The sequence below is a fragment of the Cuculus canorus genome, chromosome 5 (assembly GCF_017976375.1).
Source record: "Cuculus canorus isolate bCucCan1 chromosome 5, bCucCan1.pri, whole genome shotgun sequence".
Classification (NCBI taxonomy): domain Eukaryota; kingdom Metazoa; phylum Chordata; class Aves; order Cuculiformes; family Cuculidae; genus Cuculus; species Cuculus canorus.
This window is the reverse complement of record NC_071405.1, coordinates 56,750,877-56,765,371: the sequence shown is the minus strand read 5'-3', so window position 1 is coordinate 56,765,371 and position 14,495 is coordinate 56,750,877. Positions and strand designations below refer to the sequence as shown.

At 48.2% G+C, this 14,495-nt stretch overlaps 1 protein-coding gene across 5 annotated transcripts in view; it reads right to left on the bottom strand.

Moving 5' to 3' along the window:
• Positions 1–12,217, bottom strand: part of ACTN1 (actinin alpha 1) — a 90,761-nt gene extending 78,544 nt beyond the window's left edge. For all 5 annotated transcript variants that reach the window (XM_009564869.2, XM_054067260.1, XM_009564853.2 and 2 more), the window contains exon 1: positions 11,959–12,217. In XM_009564869.2, coding sequence (XP_009563164.1) covers positions 11,959–12,063 — 105 coding nt within the window. In that variant the 5' untranslated portion in view covers positions 12,064–12,217. The remainder of the gene's footprint in view (positions 1–11,958) is intronic.
• Positions 12,218–14,495: the final 2,278 nt, after the last annotated feature.

The window sequence follows — 14,495 nt, the reverse complement described above, 5'->3', positions numbered from 1 at the left end:
AACACAATTCAGAGCAAGAGGGGAACACAGATTTCCCTTCCCAGCTCCTGCTAATAAAGATGGGGCAAGGAAGGAAAGGGAGAAGAGAAGGAGGGAGAATTTAGGATAAGGAAATGTAGGTAGAAAGATATAAAGAAGTACCAGAGGCTTGGAAGTCAAAGCAAAATTTATTTTAAATGATATTTAATTAGTTTTTCATTTACATAAGTACCACTTTCAAGTGGTCTATGACTAGACATCATCCTGAAGTGAGACCAAGAACCACTCAGGGAGGGTGTGCTGATAGTGGTGCACCAGTACGTAAAACCAAGAGCAAGCCAAATGCATGATGCTAGTGCAGAAGAATATGGAATTGAATTTCTTTGCATCAAGTGGATTGTAAGCGAGTACCACAAACGGGGAAACAACCTTTATGTACTGTAATCAACACAAGTAGAATTAAGATAACACATAAAAGAAAAATAAAGGTCCATTTAAACTCAATTACTATTGTTTCAGTGCTCATAGTCTTGCAGCATCTGGGAACCATACTCACAGATTAGAGCTGGGCTATGAAGGACACTGTACAAATGCAAGGCAGAAACACTGACCCCTTCCCCAAGTACTCTGCAGGCCACGAGCTCGGCAAGAGACTGCAAGAAGATGCAGACAGACGCAAACTGCATGAGAAGAGGCAGGCACTGCTCTGGCCAGCAGGAAAAAAATCTCTGCACATCATGGGGCCCACCACATCGATCTCTGGCCACAGGCATTCTAGGACTTGCTCCTCACCCTACTGACCGCTCTGACCTACACGGCAACAAGTATATTTTCAATCTTTCACACAACTCAGTGACAACAGCACATTTCAGGGTAATAAATTTTGAGACAGCAGTGGCAGATGTTGATGGCACACACAACATCCAAAGGGGTGAAAACATCTCTCCCCTCCTAAGCTAAATCCAGAACACAGGAAACAAACACATTCTCAGAGGCTGTAGTACTACTACATCACACCCTCAATACCACCAGCTGCCCTGCAAGTTCCATTTAACACCAGCATCCTCTGACACAGCTTGTAAAGAGAGGGCTCCTTTCAGACAAAGGGACAGCGGGAGATCACCATGAGCTGGGCATACTGGCTCACCTCCGTGGGGCTCCTGAGCTTCTTCCTGCTGTGGTAAACTCATGTGGCACCATACAGAGCTTGGCGCAAGAAACAGCATGACCTGTGGCCTGTATCCCCTGCACTCGCCTCTTGACCATCAGCAGCAATTGCCTCCCACAGGACTGCAGGAAAGAGTTGTTCCAAGTTCTATGGACACAGAGGATGTTATGCTTCAAGTGTTTTAGTTACTGCAAGCAGTTCACTAATTACAGTAGTAATGATTGGATTAAGACCAGTTAACAGCTTTAAAGAAACAAGCCATTAAAGGAGGGGGAGGGAAATGCTCTCTAGCATGGAAAGAGCTTTCAGCAGTCCACCCTCTAAGAGGCTGTCAGTAGCTGACTGGATCACACCATTTGCAACAGGCTGCAGCAGCAAGGAGCAGTGTAGTGTTTCACTAATTGACACAATGGCACATGAAAATTATCAGTGTTGCTGTAAGTGCCCTTGCAGGAACATAAGGTCTCCTGTTCATACACTGGCCCTGTCAGCTCCAACACCTCCGCATGACTGGACCCAGAAGACATGCTGCAGGCAGGTGTGTGCATGCGAAGTTTCCGACACAGTATCATGCTCGTAATGCTGTTTCAGCATGCAAGGGGTTGTGACTACAGGCTTTTTGGAAACTCTTAACAGACTCATGCTAGCTCAAACCAACCAGTCAAACGCAAACACTCACGGCATCAGAAGGCACTCACCAAAAAGAGCAGCTAAAAATTTCCTTTCACTAGCAATTGTTGCCAGCACTAGAAGGATCACAGTATCAGGCATTAATCCTCTAGTCCTTCCAGCTGCTAAAAAGAAACATGCAGAGAGGCTCCCTGCACACCTGATTCTCACACTGCACCTTGTTACTCTGCTGCATCTGACTGCAGAGCAGTTTTTGGAGAACAGCAGCTGGACCAATGGATCCCTGCAAGAAGTCCTATCCCAATACACAGAAACTGCAACAAGAAGGACTGCCACCTCTAGAAGATAAAAGTTGTTCACGGCCTTGACTTTTCTGTGGAGGGCAAGAGATCCCAGATTCGCAGCCTCTCCCTTGAAAGGCACCTTCTACCCTGCAGTAGGTAGGAAAGGATATTCCTTTTAGAGGAAAAGAATATCCTACTTTACAGAAATTGTGTACTGAAACCGCAACGAAGGGAATAATACTCATTCCCAGAGACTAACCTGATGGCCCTGCCAGCAGTACATCCCTGTGGGTTGGAAAGCTCTGTCTAACCAAAGCAAAGCCAACCTCCACCATCCACTTTTTCCTCTCCACTTGCTCTAGGAAAAGCAGGTTCCTACATCCCTCATCAGACCCCACCTACAACACCCACCCCTCAGTGGTGACACCCCACAATTGTGCCTCCTGCGCAATCTCTTCAGCGCCTCCCCTCATCCCCTCCTCAGCAGTACGTTGCTCTGCTTGGTCTCATCTCCCTTCACAGGTCTTTGGCTGAAGACTCAGAAACTGGGTTTGGCATTGCTGGCTGGAGGGTAAGGATTTCTGGCAGGAGGAAACCAGTGGGGCTGGGCATCTTGCCAAGAGTGAGTTCACACTTGGCTCACTACAGCTGGAAATAGTCTCTTCCCTGGCCAGAGTTCCCCAATGGCCCAACAAAACCCTTGAGAAACAGCAAGTTTCCACGAGTTAGCCATTTTGAAACAGACTGGTTTGTGTTCATGAATGTACTCCCCTACTGCCTCCACACAGCCTTCCCTGCACAGCACAGCTGCCTGACAGTGCCAGTGCCAAAAGGTGTTTGATGAGCAAGCACTGACAAAACACAAGGTCTCGCCTTTGTCTGTGGAGGCAGGTGTGGCTAAGACAGATGCTTCCTCTGAAGATGCGCCTCCTACAGAGCCACACCATGAGCAGAGCTAGAGGGAAGGCAGAGGCTTGAACAAACATACCCTGATGCTGCTCTTCCCACCACGCCCTTGTATGTGAACTACTCCTCTCCTCTTCCTCATCAATGAGAGATCTCCACATCTCCCAAACCAGATAAGACATGTAGGAAATTCACTTGAAAGCTTGAAGAGTTGGAACTGCTTTTGGCTGCAATCAAAGTTTTCCTTAGGAAATTAAGTACTTTCCTTTGTGACAAACCCTGGCATTGACAAGGTCTAAACAGTTTAAAGCAGTGCATTTTCTTTGACATTGTTCAGCAGTTAAGAAATTAAATTAACTTGCCTTCTTTCACCTGTGGAGCCAAATTGTAAAGTTTTCTTGGGGATAACACATTTAGGTAGCAGAACTCACTCATCTACTGAAGGGTAGAATTAAATAAAATGAGAGGGATGACAGGTAATTACACTGGGTAGCAAGAGAAACTTAAACTTGGCTACTACAGAGCCAAGGAATCTGGCCAGGAAACAGGGTTCCGGGACATACACATCACTTTCCATGATGAAAAAACAGCGCTCCGCTGGGATGCAAAGACCATAGATGGTTCTCTCCCTCATCTCTCCGCAGCCTTTATGGGCTAGCTCCTGTAGTGAAGATATAATAGCACAACTTCCATTTACAGCAGCGGTTGAGTGCTTAGCATCAATATGCTGCAGCAAGGAGCAGCAAGTACCCTGATCCAAAGGCCACAGAAAGCAGAAGTTCTTCCTCTGCTGCCAATTGGATTTGGTTCAGAACCTCTATAAGATGGGAGAGTTGTCCTCAGCATTGTAGAAGGAAGCATGAGTATTCTGCATGAAACTTCTCCAGCTATACAGCACTCTGCTCATGGAAGGAGCAGAGTGAACAGACTGCCTATCCACACTGTGCTGTGTGGCACAGAGATACAAGATTTCACAAGTGTCCCTCTGAAAATGAGGGCCATGCATAGGACACATGCTACCCTGAAGAGCAAGGACCTACAGTGCTGTAATGCACTGTCACTGCAAAGTGAAGCAGACTGCCGAAGAAGCAACCACCTCATACATCAAGTCATCCCTGCCTTCCCATTGACCACATAAGCCATTTAAGAGGATGCAGAACAAGTTCTTAAGAAGTCTGCCCTACAGCCCTACCTGCCTGTCAACTATCCACACTGGTGTGTTTCCGTAAGATTGCCCCAAAGAGACCTACTTGAAACTACTCCAATCTGAGCAACAGATAGGTTATATATGAAGACTCACATCAGTGGTGTTCACTGTAGTGAGTGTTAATAGCAAAGACATGGCCTCTTCACCTGCCAGCACATCCCATCTTGGCTCTAATACCATGGAAAGGCCAGTTTTGCTATCATTTCCCACACCACAGGGATGAACACCTCTCCAGGAGGCTTTCGGTCTACATAGATAGAATGACAAATCAAAGATTCATCTCAATGAGAGACCAAAATCTCTTTTGTTTATTCACACATACCCTACTCCTGAAATGGGAGCTGTTTCAGTGGAAAAAGTCTCTGCAGAGATTTGTACATGTTATAGTGCTTCAAAGCAGCAACAGATTTGGCAGAGGGGACAACGGCAGGTAAAAGCCTGAGGTCAGCCAGCTGCAGTACTGGTACAAGGGTTGGCTTGCAAAGGCCTGACCCAGCCCTTACCAAAAGGATACATGCACTGCCAGCTGAGCAGGAAAGACACAACGACAGGAAACCAACATAGGGAAAAAATGCTTCTGCTTTACTGCCTAATAGGGAGCCAAGAGGCTAAACTGGCACAAAGCCACACCACAAACATCCTATGACCAAGTTCTGGTCTCATGCAGTGAGAGAATGAAAGCAGGGAAGGCAACGGCAGGAGGGGCACAGGAAGTTAGCTTTATTTGCTAATCATATTAACGCTAGTGGTTTTGCTCACTTACACATCAGCTGGGTTGGCCCAAGAAGTGTCCAGTTCTGTCTCATGAATCTGCGTGACTCTTGAGATCCTGGATGTCAGTCTTATGCACACTGGGATAAAAAAAGTGGCAGGTGCCTCCACAGACTTCAATAAAATAGACTTTTCTGGCATGCCTAGCATCAGACAGAAGGTCCTGCTGCTGACAAACCTATCTTGCAACCCTGCACCAACTCACCCCAACAGACCAAAGTTCCACATAACATGCTTCAGCCCCCAAATCGCAGAGTTAGAGCAAATCTTATGTCTCTATGAAGAAAAGATGATTTTCTGCCTTTCTTGCATTTTCCCACCTAGCACTTGCCAAGCATACTCCCAAGGTTTCCCCTCTACACATACAGTCCACCTACAGCTTTGAGGGGATGATAGGGCTTTACATTGCTATACAAGACTTGCACCCGTCATGCTAAGCACGTTCCTTACAGTAACCATCATGTTTCCAACAGTCTCACATGGCAAGAAGTCAGTTTTATGTTTGTATATAAAAGAAGAGTAAACTGTTGCACTATCACATATTCTCCTCCAAAAACACTTAGACTGTAAAAAAAAAAAAATACCACTAAAAATCACAGCAACACATCCAGCAAGCCTCTGGGGCAGGGGCAACACATTAAAGTGAGACCAGTCTACTGTATGTGTCGTATTTTAGCAGCTTCCCAGCATTTCCCCAGACAGCTCTCCAGCCTCTCTTCTACAGTGACTGCTTTCTGCACCTCATCATCAGGAAGAGCACAGCCACCCTCTCCTAGCATAAGTGAATCCCAGAGAACAGCCTGTCAGGCAAAATAGCAATAATCCACAGGCAGCTGGAAAACACTCAATCCTTTCCCAGCACAGCCATGCAAGTTTTCACTCTCTGTCACAGCTCTTTGTGCCACCCTTAAGGACCGCAGGCCAAAGTCTGAAGCGGATCCCGGTGAGACGGCACAGAAAAGCGCACAGGCTCATAACCTGGCCGAGAGGCCAACTGAGCTCTGCTCCTCCTTCAGTTAAAAATGCATGAGACAGGTTGTAGAACTGCACCTCTCACATAGCACACATGAGAAAAGCAAGGTGCCTACAGCAGGAGCTGCTGGGTAGCATGTTACTACCATGCATGGTGGTCACCGCAGTGCTGGGAAGAGCAGGTACCATTTTCTGGGTCTCCACTGTAACACACACAGCTTTTAAAAATGTGATCCCAGTGTTCCTGAACACTTCTACTGAACAGGTTTACAGGCCCACATTCTCACAGCTACCATCCATTTACATTTGAATTTCATAGCCAGACAACATCACCTCATACAAAAGCACCTACTTCCTTCCAAGGGAACAAGACACCAGACACCCAAGAAAACTGAAGTTTCCAATCAGCTTCTGCTTAAAGATGCCCTTACGTTCACACCAGATGCCCCAAACTATACCACCAAGCACTGTCAGTGGTCAGGGAGGCAAACAATGTTATCCTCTCTAGCCTTTCCACTTATGCATGGCAAATAAGTCATTTCCAAATCACCTGCACAAGAATTTAAACTGGTTGCCTGAAGCAGTCAGCAAGAAATTCCCCAGACAGACACAGACTTTACATCACTGGGCTGGCAGCTGGATGCCTTTGAGATGTTTCACCCTTCTCTAGGATTAAGAGAATGAACAGTTCAATCCAGTTTGGCAAGTATCATGTTCTCATTAGTTGAGATCTGTCAGAGTCCCCCCACAAAGAACGTGCAGTCTATTCTCATCCACATCCATTTTCTCAGTTTCTCCCTTTAAATAGGATGCTTAACAGGCAGGTAAGTCTCTACAAAGTGCACATGCCTCATTCATCATGAATCAAGAGGTTACAATGAATAATAATGTTCTTACTAAAAAACCCACAAGCGCACATTCTGACAAAACCTGATCACAGAAAGTATAAGGTGGCTCCCACACTCAAGGACAAACAGCTGATCTACAAAGCCAGATATTTCCAGAGCCCCTTACAGAAACTTTTGAATTTAATGTTTCGAAGAGCAAGTATCTGGCAATAAGATACTTATGTTAAGCAACAAAACCTTGATCCAAAAGATAAGGGATATCTGGTGACCTATATTGCCTGCCTGTTTGACTGTAAAACAGCAGCCTAGCAAACGGCTTTACAAACTTCATCATTCTGCTTCTGTACTGATATTGGTCTGGTACAAAATGAAGGACAGAGGATCCTTGGGTGCATCAGGGACACTCTTCCTACTGCACATGGACAGTGCAAGCAAAGATCGTGCAAAGACCATCCCTTGCTATGTCCCATCAAGTATAATACAGTATCACTCACAGCAGAAGCAAAGAGAACCAATGTCATGCATTCACCAACAACATGGTGAATGGCTGAATCTATGATGGCGGTAAAGAAGTTCTAGTAACCTACCTACAGATTAGGTGTGGTTTCACACCTCCATGTGGGTCCACAGCAGCTACCACAACTGTAGCCATCTACAAATCTAGATACCCTGTCTGGGTCACAACAGACCCTGCCTGGACAACAGGACACTCAATACAAGGGAAAGAAAGCTGTGCTTGTGATTTCTACATTTTGTCAGAGATTAGTCACGCTCATATCACCTGATTTGAGCACACTACTAGCAGGCTTGGAGGTGGGGTGTTTCCATTATGGACCTGGGCTCTGCTTCATGTGTACTTTCTATCATTAACAACTCCACCTCAAACAGAGAGGTGATTAGCGAAATTCAAATCATAACAAGAGCAGTAAGACCTGTCAGATGCAGACACAGCTGGGCCACGAGACCCATGGCTTTTTAGTTTATGGGATCGCCCTTGTAATTTATGTGTATCTCTACATGCAGTGCATGGCACAGAGTGGGCAAGAGGGGTCCTGGGAGACTGCCATTTCTACAGGGAATTTTTGTCAGTTCACAAATAACTATACTTCTTAAGTACTTATCTCTTCAGGGCAGAAAAGGTGCTCCCAAAGTCTGTGCTATCATTGCTTCAGCAGCACCCTAAATCTGAACAGTGCCGCTTTCTCAGCCAGAGATATCATGTATTGCCACGTTGCCAGAGAAATTACAACCTGGTGAAGCAGAACATCACTAGATAAAGGCAAGGCACACTTATTTAATTATTTTTTTTAAAAAGAAAAGCATTACTATTGTTATTTACAGCATTTAAGTTGTATATGTCTGTCTTCTACATGCTGCACACTTCTACATACTGCTTCCTATTCATATTGTCAAGACAGCAGGTGTCAGGTCAGAAAAGTAATTCGGCATTCCAAGTTAACCAAACTGTAGAGCTAGGGGGGGGAAGTTGCTTCAGGCCAGATTTTAAAATAAAACCTAAATGAGGTGCACTTCGAGCAACCAGCTTATGAAATGAGGGTAGCCAACACGATACACTGCTGCATGCCAGGCCCAAGGGCTGACCTCCACTGGCGCCCCAAAGCAGCACCAGCTTCACCCCAGTGTCGTTCCTGACCTCCCTGGGACACTCAAGAGACGGTAGCAGGTGGCTGTCCTTCTCACTACCACCCTTTGCCTCATCTGAGAGAGCAAGCCAGGCATGCTGAACACCAAGTGGCTCACCCAGTTCCTCAAGGCCAAGTCCAGCCCTTTCACCAAAATCCCCAGCTGACTAAGGAAAAACTCGAACACTGAGGCTGGCCATCTGTCATCTAGAGGGAGAAATGTCCTTGTAGGCACAAGTGACAATCCCTTGGCCAGTAAATATCAGTGTATGTACTTTTTACATGGTGAGCTTTTATATCTTGACAGCTAGGTGAGATCGTTGCAATAGCTTTCAGCAAGATTTGCTTCGCAACACTAGGAAACAGCAGGACCAACCTTATTATGCCTTGGCTAGTGCCACTTTGAGGCCTGACTCCAGATGGGAAAAAAGAGAGAAGTGAGAGGAAAGAAAGGTTATTAGAAGCTACCAAGATGAGTTCAACAGTGCAAAGGGGAAATTACTTTAATCTGCGGAAGAGACCCCCTGCTCCTGCACAAAAGGGAATGCAGAGGCTTTTATCAAGTGAGAAGTACCTGGATTTGTTCTGCACATTGTATTTTTTGCTGCTTATGAGTAGTAATGCTACAACAAGCTCTTTAAAACCTCTTAAAGTCTCTTCTGACAGACATGAAAATCAGGCTTTGTGTGGAAAGCTGCTTCCCTCCCAGGAACTGTCACTTTATCCTTGCATCGTAAAACAGTAACTCCCCAGAAACGGGCAGGTGAGAAAAGCTGTGAGACCAGAGTGCCTCTTCCACATCACATTCAAGAGGCCAAGCTTCACTTTCCGAATACAAAATTCACTCTGCAGCTCACCTATTTACCCATCTCAAAGCAGCTCATGAGTTCATATCTCCAGCACCATCCCAGACAGTGAAGGCTGTCATTATCTCTCCCTCAGTATGGAGAGGAAACCTGTGAATGAGCTCCCAAAAACTCAACAAAGCTCTTGATCTGTTCAAGCTGTTACTAAAAATCAGCAGATCTTCCTGCTTCCAATGCCTGCCATGAGCTCTGCTGAGCCTGTGCAGCCAGGAGAAGGGAAGCTGGATTCAATTCATCTTCGAGCAACATCTCTAGACTGTTTGCTTCCCAAGCCTCAATTAGTCCCAGCTGTGCAAAGCCATGCAGGACAGTACTGTGGCACAGCTATCCCCAGCCCGCAGGGCCTTACTGAGCCACGACATGAGGGGCTGGGTTGGAAACAGCCAGCAAGACACAGCCACCTCTTGCACAGACATTCGTTCACTGGATTACTGGCCACACCACCACTTTAGACACGCTGTCTCCCCTCCCAGAGAAGGCCCAAAAAGTTTCAAGTCTGCCTCACTGGTTGGCCTCAGCACTATATAAATATTACTGAATTACTGTCGCTATACTTCAATCAGATTTAGTACTGTCTGCTTTAACTATTAAACAAGAAAGATCTCTGTCAGAAATTCTTCAGCTATTCCTTAGGTGAAGGAAAACCTAAAACACGAGTCAACCAGGACAGACCGAGCATGAAGAGAGCCTACAGGAATATTTAGCAGGCCTGAATCTCTCCTGTTCAACTCAGTGAGCTATTAACTAATGTGTGCAGTAATAAAGATTTAACTTTAATTACTGCAAAGATTTCATTTCACAGGTAAGTAGGGGTGACAATTTTATCATAGCATACATGCAGATGATGCCTGCCCCACAGACACTGTCTCCCCACCTCTGAGGGAAGCAAGCCCCAAGCCCACATTGAGACTCCAGGGAGGGGAACAAAGCTGTCACTCAGTATCTGCACATCCTGCTCAGGCTGGGAATAGCCATCACTCCCAGACCTGATCTTCCTACCTAAAGATACCAGAGGGGTGGGCCACGATAAAACTATGAGCTTTCACCCACTGCAGAAGGGAACAGATTCAGCTGTCCATCAGCAGGAAAAGAAACAACCAAGTGACTCCATCACCAGAGAAACACATCAAATGATAAAGAGCCCTCTCATTCAGAAAGTGAGACCCAGAACATCAAATTCAACTGGTAGGAGGTCACCATCAAAAGGAATCAGCTTGTATTATTTTGAAGCAGATGTGTTAATTCCTTAAAACTCCCTCTTGGCTTCTCCTCTCCTCTGCACAAGTAACCCAAGTTAACAGAGTAGCTCTCTGTCCCCCTCTTGTGATAGGATCAAGAGGATTTAAAAACTCCCGGAGGGAGGCAATATCAAAAGAGCATGGCCTTCAGGACACGTGCCACAGCTTGGGGTTTGGGACTTCTTTTTAAAGCAAAGGTTTAACTCCTGCTTCTGACAATGAAATCAGTGTCCCACTACACAAAATAATTCCTTTCACCATGAAAGGCAAAAAACCCCCATGGTATGACAATCATTTCCCCTCGTAGCCCGTGAGCAATAGGGCCCATCTCTGACTGTTCCTAGCTGTATGGGCCAGATATTGGCGTATGACTGGAGAATGACTGGATCGCAGCCAGGCAGATCTTTTGAAATGGAAGAAACTTCCCTCCTCAAGTGAGCAGAACCTGGTCTTCAGATAAACCATCCAGCAACCACACCCCAGACTGAGATTACATTCCTCTCTTTCTCCTTTGTGGAAGTGTAAGCTCAGAGCCATCACCTCTATTTCCATTAAATGCCCCGGTTTGTGTGCTTTAATTCTCACGCCGTCTCCTCTCCCCACGCAGGTCCCCAGCGAGCCAGGAAACCGCTGACAGCGGCTCTGTAGGTATCACCTTCAATTAACTCATCACACTCCAGGGCAAAGTCTGCTCAGTGGCACCATTTCAGACAGCTGTGAGCAGGAGAACCTGAAAATCCTTTATCTGGAAGCAGAGGAGTGAGGAAGGAGAGGGGCTAAACAGGAATGAGTCTCCTTGCGTGCCCTCCTTCCCAGCTGCTCACAGCTCCTTACAAGCCCCGCACCTTGAGCTACGTTATGCATCGTTTGGGTTGGAAGGGACCTTAAAGATCATCCAGTTCCAACCCCCCTGCGATGTACGATAAGCGACAGCCTCCCCCCCGGCACGGAGGCTCCGGGGATGCTCCCGGCGGCTCCGGCAGGGCGAGGCGAACCCGGGCAGCGCCCGCCCCACCCCGAGGTGCCCCTGCCATGTTAGCACGAGCGCCGCTTCCAACCCTGCTTTTATCGCTGCCTGATGAAGTGACTAAAACGGAAACGTTCGGGGGGGATTAGGATTCCAGAGCCATCTAATACACGATGCTTTTGGCTGAAAGGAGGGAGGGGGGGAGGGATACGGGACTAAAGAGCGGGGAGGCTGGAGCTCCTCCCGGGCTCCCCTCCCCACCACCACCCTCTCGCTTTAAAAAAAAGGGCCGAATGTTACCATTTTTGGACATGAGCTCGGCGCAAGCCCTGCCCTCACCCGCACCGCGCACACCACGGGCCCCTCGGGCATCGTCCCGGAGGGGAGAAGAGCCGCCCCCGGGGCACCTGCAAGCCAGAACCGGGGCTGCGGGGACCGTCCTCTCCCTTCCCCCCGCGCAGGTGGCGGCGAGCTCCCACCTTCCGCTGCTGCTTCTCCCACGCCGGGTCGAGGAGCAGGTCCCGATCCCAGTCCTCCTCCGGTTGCATGTAGTCGTTGTTCTGCTGCGGGTCGTAGTGATCCATGGCGGCGGCTGTTGCTGCTGCTGCGTGGCCACCCTTCCCCGCAGCCGTCCGACCCCGCTGGGCTCTGCCTGCTGCGCCCGGCCCCGCGGCCGCTCAGCCCGAGCAGGCGGCAGCGGCACCCGCTCCGCCTCCTCCTCCTCCTCCTCCAGCGCCGCGGGGGGAGGGAGGGACGCACCGCACCGCCCCCGCGCCCCGGCTCATTGGGCCGCGCCCCCCGCCCCGCCCCCCGCAGCCCACGCGGAGGAGCCTGCGGCGCTGGGGCGATGCAGGGCGGCTCGGCGCTGCTTCCCCGGCGGTCTTTGGGCTTTGGGAAGGGGTTTCCTTGTGATGCCCCTCGAAGGGGCCCTCCTGCTGCCCCGCTGGTGAGGCCGCACCTCGAATGCTGTGTTCGGTTCTGGGCCCCTCGCTACGAGAAGGATGTTGAGGCTCTGGAGCGTGTCCAGAGAAGAGCAACGAAGCTGGTGAAGGGGATGGAGAACAAGGAGCGGCTGAGAGAGCTGGAGTTGTTTAGCCTGGAGAAGAGGAGGCTGAGGGGAGACCTTATTGCTCTCTACAACTACCTGGAAGGAGGTTGTGTAGAAGAGGGAGCTGGGCTCTTCTCCCAAGTGACAGGGGACAGGACAAGGGGGAATGGCCTCAAGCTCTGCCAGACTGGATATCGGAAAAAAATTTTCACAAACGGGTCATTGGGCACTGGCAGAGGCTGCCCAGGGAGGTGGTGGAGTCCCCATCCCTGGAGGTGTTTAATAGATGGGGAGACGAGGTGCTCAGGGACATAGTTTAGTGGCAGATACAAATGGTTGGACTTGATAATCTTCTCCAACGAAGTGATTCTATGATTCTATAAAACGGAGCTTCCCCATGGAGTCACACAGGTGTGCCTGTGCCTGGAGTGGCACAGAATAACAGCTTTCATAGCATCCCTAGGCTGGAAAAGACCTTTGAGATCATCAAGCCCACCCATACCTGTCCACTGCTAAATCATAGAATCATAGAGTCATAGAATGTTTGGAAGGGACCTTAAAGATCATTCAGTTCCAACCCCCCTGCCAGGGGCAGGGACATGTCCTACCAGATCAGACTACTCAAGGCCCCACCTAACCTGGACTTCAACACCTCCAGGAATGGGGTATTCACAATTCCCTGGGCAACCTGTGCCAGTGCCTCACCACTCTCACGGTGAAGAAATTCCTCCTTATGCGCAGTCTAAATCTGCCCCTCTCCTGTTTATACCCATTGCCCCTAGTCCTATCACTACAAGCCTTTGTAAACAGTCCCTCCCCAGCTTTCTTTCTTCCAGTACCCTTTCAGGTACTGGAAGGCCTCTATAAGATCTCTTCGTCGCCTTTTTTCTCCAGGCTGAACAATCCCAACTCTCTCAGCCTGTCTTCGTATGGGAGCTACTCCAGCCCTCTGATGACCCTTGTAGCATCTGCCTTTTCTCTTGCTCCTAGCCTGGTAACTGCTCGTCAAGGTTGGGGCTGCCAGCAGTGGCAGCCAAGGCTTCATGCTTGGAGTTGGCAGCCGCGGCTGTGTGGTGCCATGACCACCCCACCTGACCCTGCATGCCCTGAGCTGCCCCAGGCCTCCCAGACACATCTGCCATGCTCTGCCCATGGATATCCTCTTCAAAAAAACCACTGAACTAAAGTACACTTGGCTCTTCTAGCAACTTCCTGGGAGAAAAACAGAAAATGTTAAGGAGTGTACTGGTATACAAATGCTGAGCATGGGTTTCTGTCAGGTAAACGTATCAAGGGGAAAAAATGACAATACCATTTTTATTTTCCCTTGGTGGTCTCACTGAGTAGCAGGATGGTGTCTATCTCTCACAAAAGTGAGAGGAAGCATAAAGACACGCCATTCCACAACACCATCCAGGGCAGAGTGAGCCTGTGTCCCAATTCATCCAGATTCCGAGGAAATACTTTGTGACCTATGAATGTGGGAAAGCAGGATGCTGAGAATGGATGGACAGATGCTGAAGAGCATTAGCATTAATTGAGTAGATATGCTCAACATCAGGCAGGATTTAACCTTGATTTGCACTACTGAGCTTCTGTTCCAAAAGTGAGGATTTTTCCTGCTTGTTCATTGGAGGTGAAGTTGGATATCTTCTCTCATTTCTTGGCATAAATAACTGCACAAAACATAATGGACAGATGTTCCTTACGGTTCTCTGTCTCCATGTGTCATATAATGCCCCTTGTGTGGACTTTCAGGCTTCATAAACATAAAAAAAGCAATCGAGGTTGCTCTGCCCTGTTCAGAGACTGCTGTATTTACCCTGCCATGAGTCACTGAGGGTAGAAAGATTACTTAAATGCATAGAAACAGTAATATGCTTGATTTTTAAAAGCAATGCAGGTTTCCATTTTGAGACCATTTGGGGAAACCAGGCCACCTAAAGAATTCCAGCTCAAGGGAGCCAG